This window comes from Rattus rattus, chromosome 2 (assembly GCF_011064425.1).
Source record: "Rattus rattus isolate New Zealand chromosome 2, Rrattus_CSIRO_v1, whole genome shotgun sequence".
NCBI lineage: Eukaryota > Metazoa > Chordata > Mammalia > Rodentia > Muridae > Rattus > Rattus rattus.
In genome coordinates this window covers 173,999,947-174,024,452 of record NC_046155.1, presented here as the reverse complement: position 1 = coordinate 174,024,452, position 24,506 = coordinate 173,999,947, and the positions used below count along the sequence as shown (strand labels likewise).

Sequence of the window (24,506 nt, the reverse complement as noted above, 5' to 3'; positions counted from 1 at the left end):
CAGCTCTCTGTGGGCAGGTTTTGTGTCCTAGGGCTGTGGTACAGCCCTAGCTCTGGGTGCAGATGGAGTTCAGAAGTTCCTTAACCCTTACTTTTCTACCCTCAGGCTCTCAGAAATAATGGAATCCAGTTCCTGGAAGGGTCACCCCTAATCCATAGTGCATATTTCAGTACAGTCTCCCTGTGCTTCTCTGACAATCACTGTATTTATGCACCTAGTACATTAATTTTAACATCACAACATGCATTTATATTTGCTTGGTTTGCCTTATCCTAGAAGAACAATGAAGGCTTCATTAAGATAATGTTTCCAAGAGACCTGATTTCTGGATTCTTCCTCCTGTCAGAAGTTTTCATTGGACTCATGGGAAACTTGCTCCTCTTCATACTATACATGTACATCTTAATTCAGCCTCATCAGAAGAAGCCTGTAGATATGATCTTCACACATCTAATGCTTGTCAATGTTTTGAGCATCGTGTTCAAGCTGATACCAGATGTCATGAAATTCTTCGCAGTCAGGCTCCTTTTCCAGGATGTTGCATGTAAGGCAGTTTTGTATGCATACAGTGTTACTAGGGGCCTTTCCCTCTGTACTATCTTGCTGCTGAGTGTATTTCAAGCCATCACTGTTAGTTCTAACCATTCCAAGTGGGCATGGCTTAAATCCAAGCTTGAGTCATGCATTTTTCCATCACTCCTCTTCATCTGGATCATCAACTCGTTTCTCTATCTTCCCATGGTTGAAAACATAAAGGGACGAATCAACTTCACTGTTGTGGCTTCTAGGTATTCCCAGATGTACTGCCAAAGTAGCCAGGTTCGTTATCACTCCACCATGTCACTTGTAACTGCACTAATAATTAGAGACATCTTGTTTGTGTTTCTCATGATGTGGTCCAGCCTCTACATGGTGAGCCTTCTATTCAGACACAACAGGAGAACACGGCATGTCCACAGTTTCAGTGTGTCTCTCCATGCATCTTCTGAAAAGAGAGCCACCCACAGCATCCTTCTGCTTGTGGGTTTCTTCATGTTTTTCTATTGGTCAAACACTTTTGTTACCTTCTATTCACTTTACCAACCCAAGAGCAGTCCAGTATTGGATCTGATTAGTGGAGTTTTATCTTCAGGTTACCCAACTGTCTGCCCTTATGTTCTATTGAACAATAGAAAACTTATTTCCAAATTCATTTCTTCCTTTTCAGACTTTAAATGTACCTTTTTTACAAGAGGATGTCATGGCTAATCTGACACTCCAAACTGACCCCCACCTTCGTGGATTCCTTACCACATGAGCAAAATAGCCATAGCATGCCTGAGTATCTAATATTTAGGTAGTAGGAATTGACTAATAATGCTTTTTATTGAGACAGGGCCTCCTGTAGGATTTTTATGATTTATTTCTTATCTTTTCTTAATATGTGAGAGTCAGATCACCTGGAACTAGAGTTATAGTCAGTTGTGAACTGCCATGTGGGAATTGAACCAGGTTCTATGGATGAACACCCAGGGTTCTTGACTGCTAGGCTAACTCTCTAACCACATCGAGTTTTACAGATGGTGTTTTAGCATGCGATTTTTTTTTTTTTTTTTTTATTAACTTGAGTATTTCTTATGTACATTTGGCAAACATCCCTTCCCCCCCTTCCTTATGGGTGTTCCCTCCCCACCCTCCCCATTGCCGCCCTCCCCCGACAGTCTAGTTCACTGGGGGTTCAGTCTTAGCAGGACCCAGGGCTTCTCCTTCCACTGGTGCTCTTACTAGGATATTCATTGCTACCTATGAGGTCAGAGTCCAGGGTCAGTCCATCTATAGTCTTTAGGTAGTGGCTTAGTCCCTGGAAGCTCTGGTTGCTTGGAATTGTTGTACATATGGAGTCTCAAGCCCCTTCAAGCTCTTCCAGTTCATTCTCTGATTCCTTCAACGGGGGTCCCGTTCTCAGTTCAGTGGTTTGCTGCTGGCATTCGCCTCTGTATTTGCTGTATTCTGGCTGTGTCTCTCAGGATCGATCTACATCCGGCTCCTGTCGGTCTGCACTTCTTTGCTTCATCCATCTTGTCTAATTGGGTGGCTGTATATGTATGGGCCACATGTGGGGCAGGCTCTGAATGGGTGTTCCTTCAGTCTCTGTTTTAATCTTTGCCTCTCTCTTCCCTGCCAAGGGTATTCTTGTTCCCCTTTTAAAGAAGGAGTGAAGCCTTCACATTTTGATCATCCGTCTTGAGTTTCATTTGTTCTAGGCCACTAGGGTAATTCAAGCATTTGGGCTAATAGCCACTTATCAGTGAGTGCATACCATGTATGTCTTTCTGTGATTGGGTTAGCTCACTCAGAATGATATTTTCCAGTTCCAACCATTTGCCTACGAATTTCATAAAGTCGTTGTTTTTGATAGCTGAGTAATATTCCATTGTGTAGATGTACCACATTTTCTGTATCCATTCCTCTGTTGAAGGGCATCTGGGTTCTTTCCAGCTTCTGGCTATTATAAATAATGCTGCGATGAACATAGTGGAGCACGTGTCTTTTTTTATATGTTGGGGCATCTTTTGGGTATATGCCCAAGAGAGGTATAGCTGGATCCTCAGGCAGTTCAATGTCCAATTTTCTGAGAAACCTCCAGACTGATTTCCAGAATGGTTGTACCAGTCTGCAACCCCACCAACAATGGAGGAGTGTTCCTCTTTCTCCGCATCCTCGCCAGCATTTGCTGTCACCTGAGTTTTTGATCTTAGCCATTCTCACTGGTGTGAGGTGAAATCTCAGGGTTGTTTTGATTTGCATTTCCTGATGATTAAAGATGTTGAACATTTCTTTAGGTGTTTCTCAGCCATTCGGCATTCCTCAGCTGTGAATTCTTTGTTTAGCTCTGAACCCCATTTTTTAATAGGGTTATTTGTCTCCCTGCGGTCTAACTTTTTGAGTTCTTTGTATATTTTGGATATAAGGCCTCTATCTGTTGTAGGATTGGTAAAGATCTTTTCCCAATCTGTTGGTTGCCGTTTTGTCCTGACCACAGTGTCCTTTGCCTTACAGAAGCTTTGTAGTTTTATGAGATCCCATTTGTCGATTCTTGATCTTAGAGCATAAGCCATTGGTGTTTTGTTCAGGAAATTTTTTCCAGTGCCCATGTGTTCCAGATAGCATGCGATTTTTAAGCCTTAATATCAAAAGAACAAAGAACTAATAACAAAATTTTCATATCCATATCTGTTTAAATTTTATGTTGAATGTATATGGTATTATACTTAACTTTATCTGCTTGTTTGAATTCTTTCAAATATAGAGAGTAGAAAATTTACTTCTGTATTTATGATTGATCTTCTTCTATAAAATTGTACTTCCCTAGGGAAATTTTATGTATTTGATAAATATGTCCTAAAGGGTTCTGGATACTATTTTCCTGAAAGAAAATTAATAACTGAACAAAAAGACACAAAATGTGAACTAGAAGATTGTACTATATTTATAGTACGGAAAAGATTTGTCTTTATGGAGGAGATAGCTCAAGGGGCAAAAGCACTTACCATACAAGTATGATAAATAGAATTTGCATCCTCAGAGCCTATGTAAATGCCAAGTGGACATTTTAGAATGCTTATTTTAGACCCCAAATGTAAGAGACTAAGAATCCCAGAGGAAGCTACATAGCAAGACTTGCCATATCAGTGAGCTCAGGGCTTGACTGAAAGAACTTTCCTCACTGAATAAAGTAGAAGTACAGTGGAAAATGTTTCCTATGGACCTATATGTGCATGTGTTCATATATGCATATTTACTTATGTGAGTGCATCACACACGCAAACCTTTATACATGCCTTCATAATGATGACCACACCTGTATTCTATGGATGCCTTTGTAATTTTAAGTCCAGCCTAAAAAATTAATTTCAACTAAACGTGTTTTTATGACCCATATTCTTCATCAGGTATACATGACTCTCAGTTTCCTGTCATCGTTTGTTTCAAATATTTAATTTGAAAAATTCATTGAGCCTTCTGTTCTGCTTTATCATCCTGAAAAGTCCACTCTGTTTAGTCCATAATTCTACTAAATGCTTTTAGGATACAATAGAGCTGATTTGTAATTTGAATAACTCCACAGTTGTTTTACTTTTTAACTGTAGCCAATAGTTTCCATGTTGGCCATATATTCTTTTTAAGATTTATTTATATTTTAATTATATGTATATGTATGTGTCCTGAGTGAGTATATATGCATGGGTGAGTGAATGGCCAGCACTAGCCAGATAAGGACATTGAATCTTTGGAACTGGAGTTACATTAGTGAGCCTCCTGACATGAGTCTCGAGAACTGAACTCAGGCCTTCTGAAAGAGCAGTGCAGGTTCTTAACTGATGAACCATCTCTCCAGCTCCTTATGAAGTTCTTGGATAGGAATTTGTTTGGTTGTTCAGTTTTCCGTTGCCTTCCATCTCTCTGTGATATATCAGGATACATGACACCACTGACTTCTTTTTCCTTTGAAGAAGTAAAGTTTTCTTTATGAGTTATGAAAATTACACTGTAACCATCAGGAAATTTTTGTACTTTTTATGTAAAATTTAAGGTTCTTTTTCCTATTTCTGTGATTATTGTCACTGGCTACATGATGGGTGTTGTATATAATCCATCAACTCTCTTGACTGATATAGATATTTTCACAATATTCTGCTGAGCCATGAAACAGAAGACCTTTTCACCTCCCATTTTCATCCTGTCTTTCTGTTATTTATTGTTTTCAAGTAGAAGACATTAATGTCTTTGGGTAAGTGTACTCCTATGTGTTTTATTATGTTATTTATGTATAAATCTTTTGGCTTCCATTTTACTAATGTCTACCCATATATTTACTATTTATTTTCACTTACTAATTTGGGGATTGACTGACATGATGTTTCTCAGAAGTTAAGGTACATTGACTTAGTTATTTGTTTCCTCCTAACATTTAATGACATCCTTAATATTTATAAACTTCACTCTTTTTCTTTATAAATATATATATTTTATATATTTCTTTTTTAAAAAAGATTTATTTATTCCATATAAATACACTGTAGCTATCTTCAGACACACCAGAGGAGGGCATCAGATCTCATTACAGATGGTTGTGAGCCACCATGTGGTTGCTGGGAATTGAACTCAGGACCTCTGGAAGAGCAGTCAGTGCTCTTAACCACTGAGCCAGCTCACCAGCCCATATATTTCTTTACTTACATTTCAAACATTATTCCCTTTCCGGGTTTCCTGTCCATAAGCCCCCATTCCTTCCCCTTCCCCTCCCTATACGGGTATTCCCCCTATACATCCCCCTTCCCTGCCCCATTCCCAATAGTTTATTTTTCCATCTTTACTGAAAGTCTTCTTTTCCTCAAATACTTGACCAAATATCCTTTAAGTTTTCTAAGATCCTCATCACTGGAGGGAAGGATGTCTATACAGCCATAAAACTGACTTTCCTCATATCTGATAGCAGATTGAGAACAAAAAGTTAAAGGAAAAGATTATAATTCACCAGTGTTTGCCAGCAAGCAGTCAGCCCCTGCTCTATCTTCCAAGTCCTTCCCTCCATTCTACATCACCCTATCCACTCCTTCTCTATTTCCCTTCAAAAATGAGCAGGTCTCCCATAGATATCAGCCAAACTTGGCATACCAAGTTGCAGTAAGACAAAGCACCTCTCCTTGTAGGAAAGCTGAATAAGGCAACCCTGTAGGAGGAAAAGGGACACAAAAGCCAGCAAATGGGTCAGAGTTTGCCCTTGTTCATAGTATTAGAAATCTCACATGAAGACAAAGTTACACAACTATAACATATGTACACTTTGCAGGTTCCCTGGTTGTCTGTTCAGTCTCTGTGAGCTCTTATAAGCCCAGGTTAGTTTATTCTGTGGGTTTTCTTGTATCCATGACCCTCTATCTTCTACAATCTTCCCTCCCCCTCTTCCACAGGATTCCCCAATCTCTGCCTAATGTTTAGCTGTGGGATCCTGCATCTGTTTCCATAACTTGCTGGATAGAGCCTCTATGATGACAATTTGGCTAGGTACCAATCTATAAGTATAGCAGAATATCATTAGGAATCCTTTCATTAACACCAACCTCAGTTTGCTTCCATTGTAGATCTTCAGGCCATCCAGCCTGTGGGTCCTGGCACTCCAGACAGTGTCAGTGGTGGGCTCCCCCTCGTAGCATGGGTTTCAAACTCAACCAGTCATTGGTTGGTAACTCCCACCTTTTCTGCACCATCTTTAGCCCAGCACATCTTGTATACAAGAAAAATTGTCAGTTGAAGGTTTTCTGACTGGGTCTCTATCCTTGTCCCTACACTGGAAGTTTTGCCTGATTACAGGAGATGGCTAGTTCCTGCTCTGTATCTTCCTTTTGTGGGAGTCTTAGCTATTCTCACACTCACAGATTCCTGGGAGTTTCCATTGCACTAGGTTTCGTTGTACAAGGTCCTCGACACCAAGAGGACGCTTAATTCCAGTTGTCTCTCCTGGTACTTTCTTCCTCTATCCTCCTCCCATCTGATCTCTCCCATGATGTCTATTCTATTTCCCCTTCCCAGGGAGATCTATGTATCCCTCCTAGAGCCCTCCTTGTTACTTAGCTTCTCTAGGTCTATGGATTGATTGTGGCATGGTTATTCTTTATTTTACAGCAAATATCCACTTACAAATGAGTACATACCATGGTTGTCTTTCTGGGTCTGGGTTACCTCAGTCAGAATGATATGTTTCCAGTTCAAACCATTTGCCTGCACATTTCATGATATCATTGTTTTTAAGAGCTGAGTAATGGTGGGCGGAGTTTAGGGGAATGGAAGAAAATAAAATTAAACTAAATTTTAAAAAAGAGCTGAGTAATATTTTGTTGTGTAAATGTACTACATTTTCCTTATTCCTACCCATTCTTCAGTTGAAAGCATCTAGGTTGTTTCAAGTTTCTGGCTATTCCTAATAAAGCTGCTAGAAACATATTGAACAATTGCCTTTCTGGTAGGGTGGAGGGTCCATTGGGTATATGCCCAGGAGTAGTATAGTTCAGCCTTGAAGTAGATTTATTCCCAATTTTCTAAAAAACCAAAGTGATTTCCAAAGTGGTTATACACGTTTACACTCCCGCCAGCAGTGGAGGAGTGTTCCCTTGCTCCACATCCTCTCCAGCATATGCTATCACTTGTGTTATCGATCTTAGCCATTCTGATAAGTGCATGATGGAATCTCAGAGACATTTTGACTTCCATTGCCCTGATGGCTAAGAAAATTTTATTACTATTATTTTAGTTAGTTACAGTCCACCCATTGCTCCCTACAGTTTTTCATCCCATTCCTCCTCCCCCTGCCTCCAAGAGGAAGCCCCACCACCAGACCTTCCTCGTCCCTGGGACCTCAGGCCTCTCAAGGATTAGGCACACCTTCTCCCACTGAGGCCAGACCAGGAAGTCCTTAACCTCATACATGTCAGGTGCCTCTAACAAGCTTATGTAGCTGATAGCTAAGAATTTTGAACATTTCAGTGCTTCTCAGTCATCTGAGATTCCTCAGTTAATATTTCTCTATTTATATCTGTACCCCATTATTAATTGGATTATTTGGTTTGTTGATGTCTAGTTTCTTGAGTTCTTTATATATTTTGAAAATTATTGCTTTGTCAGATGTGAGCTTGGTGAATATCCTTTCCAATTCTGTAGGCTTGACTATTATCCTGCTGACATTAGCCTTTGCCTTACAAAAGCTTCTTAGTTTTGTGAAGACCTCATTTATTAATTGTCTATCTTTGTATCTACACTATTCGTATTCTATTCAGGAAGTTGTCTCCTGTGCCAGTGTTCAAGGCTAATTTTCTCTCCTTTTAGGTTCAGTATATCTGGATTTATGTTGATGTCTTTGGTGCACTTGTACTTGATTTAAATGCAGGGAAATAGATATGAATTTATTTGCATTCTTCTACATGCAGATGCCCAGTAAGAACACACCACTGTTAAAGATGCTTTCTCTTTTTCTTCAAAGTATAATTTTGAATTCTCTTTTTCAAAAGTCAAGTGTCCATAACTATGTGGATTTACTTCTGGGCCTTCTGTCAATTAGATTCCATTGATAAAACTGTTTTCATGACAATACAGCTCAGCAGTAGAGCTTAAAATCAGGAATGGTGATACTTCTGGAACAAAAGTCCCTCCAAGGACTGCCTTTTCTGTATCTCAGAAGTTTGTTCAGTTATCATTAGCATTTGATTCATTATTGGCCATTTCTTTTTTCCTCCTTTTGCTTTGATATACTTTGGCCGTTTGTTTTCTTTTTTTTGCTGAGAGAGAGAGAGAGAGAGAGAGAGAGAGAGAGAGAGAGAGAGAGAGGAGAGAGAGAGACAGCATTACAAATGGTCAGTGCTTTCTAATTTTTTCCGTTTGTCCATTCTTTTTTTTTTTATCTTCCTTAATTGAGTATTTCTTTTTTTCTTTTCTTTTTTGTTTATCTTTATTAACTTGAGTATTTCTTATTTACATTTTGTTTGTTATTCCCCTTCCCAGGCTCCAGGCCAACATCCCCCTAACCCCTCCCCTTCCCCTTCTTTATGGGTGTTCCCCTCCCCCTCCTCCCCCCCTTACCCCCCTCCCCCCAACAATCACATTCACTAGGAGTTCAGTCTTTGCAGGACCAAGGGCTTCCCCTTCCACTGGTGCTCTTAGTAGGCTATTAATTGCTACCTGTGAGGTTGGAGCCCAGGATCAGTCCATGTATAGACTTTGGGTAGTGGCTTAGTCCCTGGAAGCTCTGGTTGCTTGACATTGTTGTTCATATGGGGCCTCAAGCCCCTTCAAGCTCTTCCAGTCCTATCTCTAATTCCTTCAAGGGGGTCCGGTTCTCAGTTCAGTGGTTTGCTGCTGGCATTCGCCTATGTATTTGCTGTATTCTGGCTGTGTCTCTCAGGAGAGATCTACATCCTGTTCCTGTTGGCCTGAACTTCTTTTACTTCATCCATCTTGTCTAATTGGTGGATGTATATGTATGGACCACATGTGGGGCCGGCTCTGAATGGGTGTTCCTTCTGCCTCTGTTTTTTGGTTTTTTGGTTTTTTGTTTTTTTTGGTTTTTTTTTTTTATTAACTTGAGTATTTCTTATTTACATTTCGAGTGTTATTCCCTTTCCCCGTTTCCAGGCAAACATCCCCCTAACCCCTCCCCCCCCTTCTTTATGGATGTTCCCTCCCCATCCTCCCCCATTGCTGCCCTCCCCCAACAATCACGTTCACTGGGGTTCAGTCTTAGCAGGACCAAGGGCTTCCCCTTCCACTGGTGATCTTACTAGAATATTCATTGCTACCTATGAGGTCAGAGTTCAGGGTCAGTCCATGTATAGTCTTTACTTCTGCCTCTGTTTTAACCTTTGCCTCCCTATTCCCTGTCAACGGCATTCTTGTTCCCTTTTTTTTTTCTTTTTTGCTTTATTAATTTAAGTATTTCTTATTTACATTTCGATTGTTATTCCCTTTACCTGTTTCCGGGCCAACATCCCCCTAACCGCTCTCCTTCCCCTTTTATATGGGTGTTCCCCTCCCCATTCTCCCCCAATTACAGCCCTCCCCAAAACAATCAGGTTCATTGGGGGTTCACTCTTAGCAGGATCCAGGGATTCCCCTTTTATTGGTGCTCTTACTAGGCTATTCGTTGCTACCTATGAGGTTGGAGCCCAAGGTCAGTCCCTGTATAGTCTTTGGGTAGTGGCTTGGTCCCTGGAAGCTCTGGTTGCTTGACATTGTTGTTCATATGGGGTCTCGAGCCCCTTCAAGCTCTTCCAGTCCTTTCTCTGATTTCTTCAACGGGGGGCCTATTCTCAGTTCAGTGGTTTGCTGCTGGCATTCGCCTCTGTATTTGCTCTACTCTAGCTGTGTCTCTCAGGAGAGATCTACATCCGGCTCCTGTCGGCCTGCACTTCTTTGCTCCATCCATCTTGTCTAATTGGGTGGCTCTATATGTATGGGCCACATGTGGGGCAGGCTCTGAATGGGTGTTCCTTCAGTCTCTGTTTTAATCTTTGCCTCTCTCTTCCCTGCCAAGGGTATTCTTGTTCCCCTTTTAAAGAAGAAGTGAAGCATTCCCATTTTGATCATCCGTCTTGAGTTTCATGTGTTCTGTGCATCTAGGGTAATTCAAGCATTTGGGATAATAGCCACTTATCAATGAGTGCATACCATGTGTGTTTTTCTGTGATTGGATTACCTCACTGAGGATGATATTTTCCAGTTCCATCCATTTGCCAATAATTTCATAAAGTCATTGTTCTTGAAAGCTGAGTAATATTCCATTTTGTAGATGTACCACATTTTCCGTATCCATTCCTCTGTTGACGGGCATCTGGGTTCTTTCCAGCTTCTGGCTATTATAAATAAGGCTTCTATGAACATAGTGGAGCATGTGTCTTTGTTATATGTTGGGACACCTTTTCAGTATATGCCCAAGAGAGATATAGCTGGGTCCTTAGGAAGTTCAATGTCCAATTATCTGAGGAACCTCCAGACTGATTTCCAGAATGGTTGTACCAGTCTGCAATCCCACCAACAATGGAGGAGTGTACCTCTTTCTCCACATCCTTGCCAGCATTTGCTGTCACCTGAGTTTTTGATCTTAGCCATTCTCACTGGTGTGAGGTGAAATCTCAGGGTTGTTTTGATTTACATTTCCCTTATGATTAAAGATGTTGAACACTTCTTTAGGTGTTTCTCAGCCATTCGGCATTCCTCAGCTGTGAATTCTTTGTTTAGCTCTGAAACCCATTTTTTAATAGGGTTATTTGTCTCCCTGCTGTCTACCTTCTTGAGTTCTTTGTATATTTTGGATATAAGGCCTCTATCTGTTGTAGGATTGGTAAAGATCTTTTCCCAATCTGTTGGTTGTTGTTTTGTCCTAACCACAGTGTCCTTTGCCTTACAGAAGCTTTGCAGTTTTATGAGATCCCATTTGTCAATTCTTGATCTTAGAGCATAAGGCATTGGTGTTTTGTTCAGGAAATGTTCTCCAGTGCCCATGTGTTTGAGATGCTTCCCCACTTTTTCTTCTATTAGTTTGACTGTATCTGGTTTGATGTGGAAGTCCTTGATCCACTTGGACTTAAGCTTTGTATAGGGTGATAAGCATGGATCGATCTGCATTCTTCTACATGTTGACCTCCAGTTGAACCAGCACCAGTTGCTGAAAATGCTATCTTTTTTCCATTGGATGGTTTTGGCTCCTTTGTCAAAAATCAAGTGCCCATAGGTGTGTGGGTTCATTTCTGAGTCTTCAATTCTATTCCACTGGTCTATCTGTCTGTCTCTGTACCAATACCATGCAGTTTTTATCACTATTGCTCTGTAATACTGCTTGAGTTCAGGGATAGTGATTCCCCTGGAAATCCTTTTATTGTTGAGAATTGTTTTAGCTATCCTGGGTTTTTGTTATTCCAGATGAATTTGCAACTTCAACACCCCACTCTCATCAATGGGCAGATCATGGAAACAGAAATTAAACACAGACAGACAGACTAAGAGAAGTCATGAACCAAATGGACTTAGCATATACTTACAGAACATTCTATCCTAAGACAAAAGGATATACCTTCTTCTCACCACCTCATGATACTTTCTCCAAAATTGACCATATAATCGGTCATAAAACAGGCCTCAACAGATACAGAAAGATAGAAATAATCCCATGCATCCTATCAGACCACCACAGGCTATAGGTGGTCTTCAAAAATAGTAAGGAAAGAACGCCCACATATACAGGGTAGATGAACAATGCTCTACTCAATGATAACCTGGTCAAGGAAGAAATAAAGAAAGAAATTAAAGACTTCTTAGAATTAATAGAAAATGAAGGTACAACTTACCCAAAATTATGGGAAACAATGAAAGCTGTCCTAAGAGGAAAACTCATACCTTTGAGTGCCTGCAGAAAGAAATCAGAGAGAGCATATGTCAGCACCTTGACAGGACACCTAAAAGCTCTAGAACAAAAAGAAGCAAATACACCCAGGAGGAGTAGAAGGCAGGAAATAATCAAACTCAGAGCTGAAATCAACCAAGTAGAAACAAAATGGACCATAGAAAGAATCAATAAAAACAAAAGTTCGTTCGTTGAGAAAATCAACAAGCTAGATAAACCCTTAGCCAGACTAATGAGAAGACACAGAGAGTGTGTACAAATTAACAAAATCAGAAATGAAAAGGGAGACATAACTACAGAATCAGAGGAAATTCAAAAAATCATGAGATCCTACTACAAAAGCCTATATTCAACAAAACTTGAAAATATGCAGGAAATGGACAATTTCCTAGACAGATACCAGGTACCAAAGTTAAATCAGGAACACATAAACCATTTAAACAGCCCCATAACTCCTAACGAAATAGAAGCAGCCATTAAAGGTCTCTCAACCAAAAAAGAGCCCAGGTCCAGATGGGTTCAGTGCAGAGTTCTATCAGACTTTCATAGAAGACCTCATACCAATACTATCCAAACTATTCCACAAAATTGAACAGATGGAGTGCTACTGAATTCCTTCTATGAAGCCACAATTACTCTTATACCTAAACCACACAAAGACCCAACAAAGAAAGAGAACTTCAGACCAATTTCCCTTATGAATATGAACACAAAAATACTCAATAAAATTCTGGCAAACCGAATCCAAGAGCACATCAAAACAATCATCCACCATGATCAAGTAGGCTTCATCCCAGGCATGCAGGGATGGTTTAATATACGGAAAACCATCAAAATAATCCATTACATAAACAAACTGAAAGAACAAAACCACATGATCATTTCATTAGATGCTGAGAAAGCATTTGACAAAATTCAACACCCTTCATGATAAAAGTCCTGAAAGAATAGGAATTCAAGGCCCATACCTAAACATAGTAAAGCTATATACAGCAAAACCAGTTGCTAACATTAAACTAAATGGAGAGAAACTTGAAGCAATCCCACTAAAATCAGGGACTAGACAAGGCTGCCCACTCTCTCCCTACTTATCCAATATAGTTCTTGAAGTTCTAGCCAGAGCAATCAGACAACAAAAGGAGATCAGATTGGAAAAGAAGAAGTCAAAATATCACTATTTGCAGATGATATGATAGTATATTTAAGTGATCCCAAAAGTTCCACCAGAGAACAGCTTCAGCAACGTGGCTGGGTTTAAAATTAACTTAAATAAATCAGCAGCCTTCCTCTACACAAAAGAGAAACAAGCTGAGAAAGAAATTAGGGAAATGACACCCTTCATAATAGTCCCAAATAATATAAAATACCTCAGTGTGACTTTAACCAAGCAAGTGAAAGATCTGTATGATAAGAACTTCAAGCCTCTGAAGAAAGAAGTTGAAGAAGACCTCAGAAGATGGAAAGATCTCCCATGCTCATGGATTGGCAGGATTAATATAGTAAAAATGGCCATTTTACCAAAAACGATCTACAGATTCAATGCAATCCCCATCAAAATACCAATCCAATTCTTCAAAGAGTTAGACAGAACAATTTGCAAATTCATCTGGAATAACAAAATACCCAGGATAGCTAAAACTATCCTCAACAATAAAAGGACTTCAGGGGGAATCACTATCCCTGAACTCAAGCAGTATTACAGAGCAATAGTGATAAAAACTGCATGGTATTGGTACAGAGACAGACAGATAGACCAATGGAACAGAATTGAAGACCCAGAAATGAACCCACACACCTATGGTCACTTGATTTTTGACAAAGGAGCCAAATCCATCCAATGGAAAAAAGATAGCATTTTCAGCAAATGGTGCTGGTTCAACTGGAGGTCAACATGTAGAAGAATGCAGATCGATCCATGCTTATCACCCTGTACAAAGCTTAAGTCCAAGTGGATCAAGGACCTCCACATCAAACCAGACACACTCAAACTAATAGAAGAAAAACTAGGGAAGCATCTGGAACACATGGGCACTGGAAAAAATTTCCTGAACAAAACACCAATGCCTTATGCTCTAAGATCAAGAATTGATAACTGGGACCTCATAAAACTGCAAAGCTTCTGTAAGGCAAAGGACACTGTCATTAGGACAAAACAGCAATCTAAATATTGGGAAAAAGATCTTTACCAATCCTATAGCTGATAGAGGGCTAATATCCAAAATATATATGAACTCAAGAATTTAGATTTCGTAGATCCAAATAACTCTATTTATAAATGGAGTACAGAACTAAACATAAAGTTCTTGGCTGAGGAATATCAAATGGCTGAAAAGTACCTAAAGAAATGCTCAACATCCTTAGTCATCATGGAACTACAAACTAAAACAATCCTCTAATTCCACCTCATGCCAGTCAGAAGACTAAGATAAAAACTCAGGTGTCAACAGATGCTGGTGAGGACTTGGAGAAAGAGGAATACTCCTCCTTTGTTGGTGGGATTGCAAACTAGTACAACCACTCTGAAAATCAGACTGGAGGTTTCTCAGAAAATTGGACATTGCACTACCTGAGGACCCAGCCATACCACTTTTGGGCATATACCCAAATGATGCTCTAACATTAAGCAAGGTCACATGCTCCACTATGTTCATAGCAGCCTTATTTATAATAGCCAAAATCTGGAAAGAATCCAGATGCCCTTCAACAGAGGAATGGATTCAGAAAATATAGTACATCTACACAACGGAGTACTACTCAGCTATCAAAAACAATGACTTCATGAAATTCATAGGCAAATGGATGGAACTACAGAATATCCTGAGTGAGGTAACACAGTCACAGAAAAAGCACATCATATGCACTTACTGATACGGGGATATTAGCCCAAAAGCTCAAATTACCCAAGATACAATCCACAGAAGCTCAAGAAGGATAATCAAAGTGCAGATGATTCACTCCTTCTTAAAAGGGGGAACAAAAATATTCATAGGAGGGGATATGGGGACAAAGTTTGGAACAGAGACTGAAGGAATGGCCATTCAGAGTCTGCCCCACATGTGCTCCATATATATACAGCCACCAAAATTAGATAAGATTGATGAAGCTAAGAAGTGCATGCTGACAGGAACTGGATATAGATGTCTCCTGAGAGACATGGCCAGAGCATGTCAAATACAGAGGGGAATGCTAGCAGCAAACCATTGAACTGAGAACAGGACCCCCATTGGAGGAATTAGAGAAAGTATTGAAAGAGCTGAAGGGACTTGCAACCTCATAAGACCAACGAGGCCAACCAACCAGAGCTCTCAGGGACTAAACCACTACCCAGAGACTATACATGGTCAGACCCATGGCTCCGCTGCATATGTAGCATAGGATGGCCTTGTTAGGCACCAAGGGAAGGTGAAGCCCTTGGTCCTTCCAAGATTAGACCCCCAGTGAAGGAGAATGTCAGGGGGGATAAAAGGAGGTGTTGGGAGGGGAACACCCTTATAGAAGAAGGGAGGGTGATGTAATATGGTGCTCATGTTCAGGAAACTGGGAAAGGGAATAACATTTGAAATGTAAATAAAAAATATTCAATTAAAAAATAGTAAATTTTGAAAAACTGCAAGAGGTCATTAGGAAAATCCATCTCAATTTTTAGAACACTTTACAAAGACTTTATTTCAAAATAATATACACTAATCTAGACCCTGAAAACTCAGACTGTAAACATTTTCTGATGACCTATTTCTTTTCCCTAAGACCTAAAAGACAAACTTAGAAAGCTAGAGATGTGGCCCCTAACTCCACAGGCAGAAGTTTTGGTGGTGGTCTTTAAGGTGTACCATGGGAGAAATGAGATGTCTTGCAGACTAAAATACCATATGCAGGAAAAGGCTGTCCAATCAGCCTCAGCCACTGCCCGGAACTCCTGGTCTTCTAAGACTAAGAGACCACAATTCTCCTGCTACAAATGTGGTCAACAAGGTCACTGGGCAAAGGCTTGCCCTAATTTCTGCAAGTCAAGGGGCCATGTCCTAGGTGTCATCAGGAGGGGAACTGAGCTATCGGTTGCCTTTATGTTGTGCAGGACAGTGGGACATCATGTCCAGATAACTCTGCAATGGATCTCCTAGGCTTGGCTAGAATGACTGAAGGGACCTGAGTTCCCTGAAGCTAACCACTGCCATCACCAGCAGGGAGCCCTAGGTAACCATCATGTTATGTGGGCAGCCCATTTCCTTCCTCTTGGACACTGGGGCCATTTACTCATTTCTAATAGAGTTTGGGGGACCCACTTCTCTCTCCCATTTCCCCATTGTTGGGGTGGGAGGTAACCTTACCTTCCTCACCAAACCCCACTGCTTAGCTACATTTTTCGGGGTGTACCTCTCACTGATTCCTTTTTGGTAGTGCCAACATGCTCTGTCCCCTTACTGGGAAGGGATCTTCTAGCTAAGCTGGGAGCCTCTAGTTTGCTCCACCCATTTGCTTAAACTCAAGCTCACCTGCAGCCCTTCTGCTCCTTCTAACCAGCCAACCTACTAACATGTTGCTCCCTTTATCAGCTTCTCGGGTAAACCTCTGAGTCTGGGAGGTCCAGAACCCCTCTGTTGCTAAACAGTCCTTCTGAGTAGACTCTGTAAACTGCTTTCTCTGTCTTTTTGTCATGGCAAACTGTTTTAAGACATCCAGGACACATTCTATAGGACAAATTCTTCCTTCTGCTCCACAAAAAGCTTATCTTAAAGAATGTTCATGGGGTTGGGGATTTAGCTCAGTGGTAGAGCGCTTGCCTAGCAAGTGCAAGGCCCTGGGTTCGGTCCCCAGCTCTGAAAAAAAGAAAAAAAAAGAATGTTCATGTTGTTAATTCATATTATTTCTTTTGTAAACTTATAAGCTATAGGAAACCCCCTCAAACCCACCTCTCATGTACCAAATAGACTCCACACAGATAACTACATCTACCTAAAGTTCCCACTTACTACCTATTCCAAAGGGTGGGACTCTCTGGGTTTCAAATGTACATCTAAAATAAATTTCTTTTCTCCCAAACAGGCTTAATCTTATTCTCTGCCTATAATAAATATATGTGTGTTTCCACATCTTGTCAAGTTCAGGCACTTACTACACCCAGGACAGCTCCAGAGAAGCCACCTCCACATGTTCAATCTCCTCTCACAGACACAGATGCTTCTATTGGACCTGTTCCTTCTGACCTGTCCTCAGATGGTTTCACAGACCCTGAACAACAACGAAACAGTCAACTCTAAAACTGGACAAACATCCCATACTCATTTTTTTCTAGGTTCCCTAGAGACACATCACCCCAAAGCAAGCAGAAAGTAGTCAGAGATCACAATGTCCCTATTCCTGCTCCACCATTGCTTCTAATTTTTCCTTTTTAATTAAACCAAAATGGGGGAATTTTGAGCTCCACCCCACAGCTACCTGGCAACAGCCAGCTATGCTTGACCCCTCCTTTTTCTCTTGCTCTTTCTCTTTGCTCTTTGCTTTTCTTTTGCCCTCTTCCCCTCTGTCCTTTCTCTCCCCATCCACCACCTTCCCTCCACGTGCCAATGGCCAGCCTCCTTTACTTCTCCCCCCTTCTACTCTTCTTCTCTCATTAAACCTCTCCACATGGAACCATGTTGGCTTGATGTGTTCTGTCTGGACACTGGCCGAGATTTAAACCTTAACACACTTGCTATAGAGCTATAGGTAATCTGAAACTAAGATTGAGTATGGGTATGGGTGGGTGGGACAACAAGCCACCTACTCTCAGGTAAGTGGAGCATAAGGCCTTGGGCATGAGGATGACAAGCAGGACAGACTTTGGAATGCTAGAAAAGGCCTGCAGATGTGAATATGGTAAATCCAGAAGGACAGAACCACTGTACTGTGCAGGGTCACAGTATGCTCTATCAGGGTGATACATTTAGGAAACATGTAAATATTCTGCCAAAATGGCTCTTTTCTGGGTTGTACCTTAGGTAGGCAGCCATATCCCCAACACAGGAGAGCACAGAAGCAGGGGTGGGGGATGTATTGGCCTCAAAGTCCTGGTTCAGTCTCTAACTTCAGCATTCTGAATTCCTGTTTTCTTGTCAGTACAAAGACTTCTGGCCCACTAAAGATGTGTGGTATGGGCATAGACTGGGGCTTTGGAAAAGTGTGAGAGCTAAAACCACAGGGGTTTCAGTGAAAAAGGGAAGTAAAAATCGGGACCACATAGAGGAAGGAGGTGTCCTAGAATAGTGTGCTAAGAAAATACTGTGATGTATATTCTGCTGATATTTCAACATCAAATATTACCACGACTTGAAGAGAATACTTAAATTGGAGTGGTGAGGGACGCAGAAATTACTTTAGGAGGTTCACTGGGCCTAAGGAACCCACAGCCTCAGGGCATCAGCTGAGTGACCCTTTCATTTCTTCCTAGTTCTCTTGGCCGTCTGCTCTCTACTCTGCAATTCCAACCCTGATGACCCACTGGTGCCAAAAATAGCCCGTACCAACAAGGCAGACAGAGAGAAATACAACAGACTAGCAAGGGAGTGGACACAGAAACATGCTATATAAGTGCCTCAAAGGCTCCATGGGAGACACTGTCCCAAGAGAAGCTTGCCAGACAGAGTGGCCTTCCTGTAAAGCTCTGAACTACTGGCTAAGGCACTCACAGAACACGCTCTGGTTACATACATGTTGACACTCACTTCTCTGGCTGCAGCATGTTGTTGCCATTTTCACCCATTGTGGCCTTCACAGTACCACACCTTTGATGCCAAATCAGCAACCATCATTATGGTATACAGTCTTCCTGGTTACACTAGAATCAGTCTAGGGCCCCGTCTGTGTACATGTCTCTGGGAAACCAAGCCATGCATGCCTATGCCTCCCATACGTGTCTTCAAATGGTGCCACTACTCACTGTGGCACTATATAGGGGCCCAGTCTGCTTCCTGATTATATGCCCTTTGTCTTTAGTGCACAGTGCTTTCCTGAGGGCTAAGGGCAGAGTGGGCTTTATTCATACTTTGTCTGCCACAGAGGCAGCCACAGAATCATGTCCTCAGGAGTGCAAGTGTATCCTGGAGGCTCCTGGAAATTGGAAGAACATCACCTGGAAGTGCTTATGCCATTTCCCAGTGCCTTCCTCATAGTGCTGTATGCTGCTTTTCTCTCCTTGTAAACACCAAGTAAGGAACATCAGGGCATATAAAACATGTAACACCCCAAGAAAAAGGATGAAATTCTCAGCCATCAAGAGATTCAGGTTATGCTTTTTATGTATTGAGACTTCTACCCTACTCCCAATGGAAACATACCATGAAATTCAAGTACTAGCCATTCACAGACTGGAACACAAGGAAGGAAGGAAATGGAAATAAAAAGGAAATTCCTTCCTGTGACAAAAATTATATACCCAAGGGTGCAATAGTGGTATGTCTGCTTTAAAGATAACCAATCGCTGTCCAACTGGACTTATGTTCTGCCCAATAGAGGAAATTCACACCTGAAACTTGAAACCTAGCCAGCGTTTAACCACTTCCTTCTAACAAACATCCAGTTTTTGCATTGTTTTGGAGGGGTTTTTTTGTTATGTTTTGTTTTGCTTTGTTTGGTCTTGTTTATCCTCGTTTTGCATGCATTGATGGTTTGTCTAAATATTTGTCTGTGTGAGAGTGTCAGACTCCTTGGAATTGGAATTGCAGGCAGTTGGAAGCTGCCATGTGGCTACTGGCAGTTGAACCTGGGTCCTCTATAACCTTTGTCTTAACCACTAAGCCATCTCTCCAGCCCCTGGGTTGTTGTTGTTGCTTTAACATAGTATATATAACTAGGTATCAGGTTCAACGAGTGAGTACCATCAGTAGACTCCTCATAGCCCATTCACACCTTGCCCAGTTGCTGTCCCTGATGCTCTCTGCACACTAAAAACATATATGACCCTGATGGGCTTTAGTTCTTGGCCATTCATTCCACCAAATCTCTGCTAAACTGAATTTGCATTTTCCATCTCTATTTGTACATCTAATCTGATATCTGAAATGTGATCTGAAACGTTTTTTTCAATAGAATAAGGCCAGATATATGACCCCTGAGAAAAGCACATCAAATCCCTTGAAGTGCTTCTTTGGTTTCCCTTCCCAGTGCCTTAGTTACTTTTCCACTGCTGTAAATAGACACCAAGACCAAGGCAACTTATCAGAGAAAGCATTTAACCTGGGGCTCATTTGCAGAGGATTAAAGCTCATGACCATCATGGTGTAGAACATGGCAGCAGACCCGCAGACAGCACTGAAACAGTAGCCGAGAGCTCACATCTGATTCATCAGTCAGAGGGAGCTAGGGAAGGGACATAGGAAGTGTTGAAGGGGGAGCTGGAGGGAAAGAAATTATGTAAATAAAGTACTTATCTTAGTTAAGGTTTTATTGCTATAAAGACACATCATGACCAAGGCAAATCTTATAAAGAAAACATTTAACTGGGGCCAGCTTACAGTTTCAGAGGCTCAGTCCATTATCACAGCATCCAGGCAGACATGGTGCTGGAGAAGGAGCTCAGAGTTCTGCATCTTGATCAGAAGACAGCTGCCAAGAATGAAACTCTTATTCCACACTGGGCAGAGCCTAAGCATAGAGACCTCAAAGTGCACCCCCACGATGACACACTTCCTCCAATCAGACCATACCTCCTAGTAGCACCACTTTCCAGGGACAAAGCATATTCAAACCACCACAGTACTCATGTATAAAAAATTCTGAGCAGAGAGGTGGGCTCTAAAAGGAGTTGGGGGTTGGGCTGCAGGGGGAGACATGATCAAAATGTTATATGAAAAAATAAATTAAAAAGTCTATATATTGTGTACTTTTTTACTAGTATATGTGTATTTAGATACACTAGCCATCAAATAAATCCAATTCAGGTTGGAGAGAAGGCTCAGTGGTTAACAGCACAGGCTCTCCTTTCGGAGGGTAGGGGGTTCAGTTCCCAGCACCCACATAGCAGCTCAGAACTGTCTGTAACTCCAGCTCCAGGGGATCTAATACCATCACACAGACACACAGGCAAGTAAGATACCAATGCACATTAAATAAAATTATATCTTATAAATAAATAAATGCAAATCTAGACTACAGTGATATTCCATCCTACCTCAGTCAAAATGATATCACTTTCACCCTTGCTTTCATCCTTCCAGCCCCTCCCACCTGTGCTCTCTGAAACCCCTCCCATGATACCTACTCTCTAGCTGATAGCCTCTTTTTCTCTATTATTATTATTTACATATATGTGTATACACAAGTACATATTGTCTTGTATGCCATCAGAACATGTATATGTTTATATGTATATATATAACATGCAAAGAGCCCATCCCTAAACAGAGAACTCCAGACAATTAATGACTGCTTGGAGAAGAAGAACTAGCCTTTCCCAGGTATGAACTCCCCCAACCCTCCATTATGGGTAGTCCAATGTAGAATGGTCAGCTATGAAACCATATACATGCAACAATAAACGATCTTTTAAATAAATTAATGTAAGTCAGTAAATAAACAAACAAAAGACCTACTTTGTGACTCAGCTATAGCACTCTTTGTCACTCAAAGGACTCCACAGAAACATAGATGGGAAAGTGCTTTCTACAGAAGCATGAGAACCTGAGTGTAATCCCCAGCGCCCAGGAAAAGACCAATTCACAGGGCATGGGCTTGTAACTGCAGCTATAGGAATGTGAAGACAGTAGGATTTCTGGTCCTCCCAGGACAGTCAGCATAAACTAACTGATGATACACAGGAACCACAGAAGATCTTGTCTTGGGAGAGAACAAGGAAGAGGGCTCAGAGGGCTCATAAATGATGTCAGGAAGGATAATAAGGAAGAGCACTGTGAGTGCAAACTACTAGACATGACATGGCTATTGCAGGGAGGAACTCCCAGCACCTATAGTGACCTTCATAAAATCAACACTTTAAAATCCCAGCACAGCATCCAACGACTGATGGAAACAGATACAGAGACCCACAACCAAACATTACACAGAGTTTAGGAGTCTTGTGGAAGAGTGGGGGGATAGGATTGAGGGAGCTGAAGGGGTCAAGGACACCACAAGACAGACAGTCAGGTAACCTGGGTCCATGGGGGCTCCCAGAGACTGAAACACCAACCAAAGAGCATGCAGGGGCTCGACCTAGCCCCCCTACACATTTGCAGCAGATGTGCAGCTTGGTCTTTCTGTGAGTTCCCTAACAATTGGAGCAGGCCTGTCTCTGACTGTGTTGCCTGCCTTTGGATCCCCTTCCCTTAGCTAGACTGACTTGTGTAGTCTCAATAGGACAGGATGTGTGACTTGATGTGCCAGCATGGGTTGGTATCTCTGGGGGTTTCTTCTTCTCTGAGGAGAAGGGGAAGTATAATAAGGGGAGGGATTTGTGAGGATTGGACTGGGGAAGGGGCTGAGATCAGAACATACATACATACATAAATAAATTCCATAAATATATTCCAGTATGGGGACCACTCATATGTCCAAATCCCTTAATAATAAGCTATTGAGAGTTGATGGCATCTGATTAAGAGAGAGAGAGAGAGAGAGAGAGAGAGAGAGAGAGAGAGAGATTATTCTTTAAGGGTGTGGCCTCAAGTAAGTTGCCCATGTTCCAGATATCACAAATTGGACTCATTGAACTTTTTTAAGCAAACATGAACCTGAGAAGGGGTGAGAGAAACATCTGAAAGAAATTAGGAGAGGAGTGAGGAATGATCAAACCACGATGTATGATTTTTTTTAAAGAATTAATGAAAAAATTTGAGAGGCTAGAGAGATGGGTCAGTGGTTAAGATGACTTACTGCTCTTGCAAAGGACCCAGGTTCAGTTCCCAGCATGCCCATAGTGACTCACAATTGTCTGTAACTCCAGTTCCAGGATATCTGGCTTTCTTTTCTGACCCCCACCTACTCCAGCCACAAGCATGGTACATTGACTCAGACAAAACATTCAAATATATAAAATAAAAAACATAAGAAAAGAGTTCTGAGAGAATCATTAGATGGCTCATTAGTTAAGAGCATTTCCTGTACTTCCAGAGGATACAGGGTCAGTTCCCAAAACCCACATGGAAGCTCATAACAACCAAGTTTGGTTTTGATTCTTTGTTTTTGTTTTGGAGAGAGGCAGGAGAAGGAGACAGACAGAGACAGACAGACAGACAGACAGACAGACAGACAGACAGACAGAGACAAAGAGTCAGAGAGATGGAGAAATAACATGAAGCTGAGTGGGTAGGGCAATGAGGAGAATTCTGGAGGAGTTAGTAGAAAGGAAAAGAATAATCAAAATATATTGTATGAAAAAAGGCTACACAGTAAAAGCCTGTCTCAATAATCCAAAACAATGATTATTATATTATTATCGTTGTTGCTGTTGTTGTTGTTATCATTATTATTATTATTATTATTATTATTGTTATTATTATTATGTTTAAACACCAAGCAGGGGATTAGAGAGAGGCTCATGAAGTCTCAGTTGTACTTTGGCACTTGTTGGCTACTATGAGAGGAGAGGCATTTTCTTTAGAGCTCTGGCCCCAAGCAGACTGTTCACTCCGCAGGGAATGGTTTCATACACAAGATCACATGACCACACTGAGTGGATGAAATGAGTTACAAGTTTTAAAAAAGAAAGCACATGATGTTAAGAAAGAGGTGTGTTGGCCTGAATCTTGCTAATCCTGGCCCACAGCTCCCTGCTCCCAAACCCCGTGGGATAGAGAGCTCATCGCCCAGACAGGTGGGCACTCATGACTCTGCAGGGCAGGAGAGACCTCCAGAACTGCCCACTCTTGCCCACATCCCTGGCACAAGAGAAAACTGTATAGGGCCTCTGGGAACAGGAACATAGGAGCACTCAAGCTGCAGGAGCACTGCAGTTCAGACCTCGCCCGGATCTGAAGTGACCCGGTCAAACAGCTCCCTGCACCCAAATCCCATGGGAGAGAGGGCTAGGCCTTCAGAGGGGAAGACACGCCTGGGAATCCAGAGAAGACTACTCTCTGCCCATATTTCTGACTCTAGAGGAAAATGCCTAGCGCCATCTGGGGCCCCTGTGCACAGGGAACCCGGAGAAGGTGAGGCAGGCACTTGTGGTGGCTGCCCTCATGGAGAGCTGAAACGCAGCACCAAGGAGCATCTTCAGGACAGAAACCAAAGGTAAGACCAACTTTTCTGCTCCAAGTGATGTGCCTGGTGGACTCAGGAAACATGCCCACAGAAAGAGCTGAAGACCAGTAGACAGGAAAGACTACACGCCTGAAAGCAGAACACTCTCTTCCCATAACTGGCTGAAAGAAAAGAGGAAAACAGGTCTACATCACTCCTGACACACAGGCCTACAGGATGGTCTAGCCACTGTCAGAAATAGCAGAGCGAGGTATAACAAAAGGGAATAGCAATAAAAATGTAAATAAGAAATACTCAGTTAATAAAAATGGGGGAAAATGATCATTTGAAATCCATTTTAAAAAATGGGGTTCAGACCTAAACAAAGAATTCACAGCTGAGGAATGCCGAATGGCTGAGAAGC

General features: G+C 41.5%; 1 protein-coding gene across 1 annotated transcript; it reads left to right on the top strand.

Moving 5' to 3' along the window:
- The first annotated feature begins 303 nt into the window (after positions 1-303).
- LOC116892628 (vomeronasal type-1 receptor 4-like) lies at positions 304-1,248 on the top strand. The gene has a single exon (XM_032894446.1). The coding sequence runs from the start codon at positions 304-306 to the stop codon at positions 1,246-1,248; it is 945 nt and encodes a 314-aa protein (XP_032750337.1).
- Positions 1,249-24,506: the final 23,258 nt, after the last annotated feature.

Bases quoted from the DNA above. Each gene is read 5' to 3' on its own strand.
- LOC116892628 (XM_032894446.1), top strand. From the start codon at position 304: ATGTTTCCAAGAGACCTGATTTCTGGATTCTTCCTCCTGTCAGAAGTT.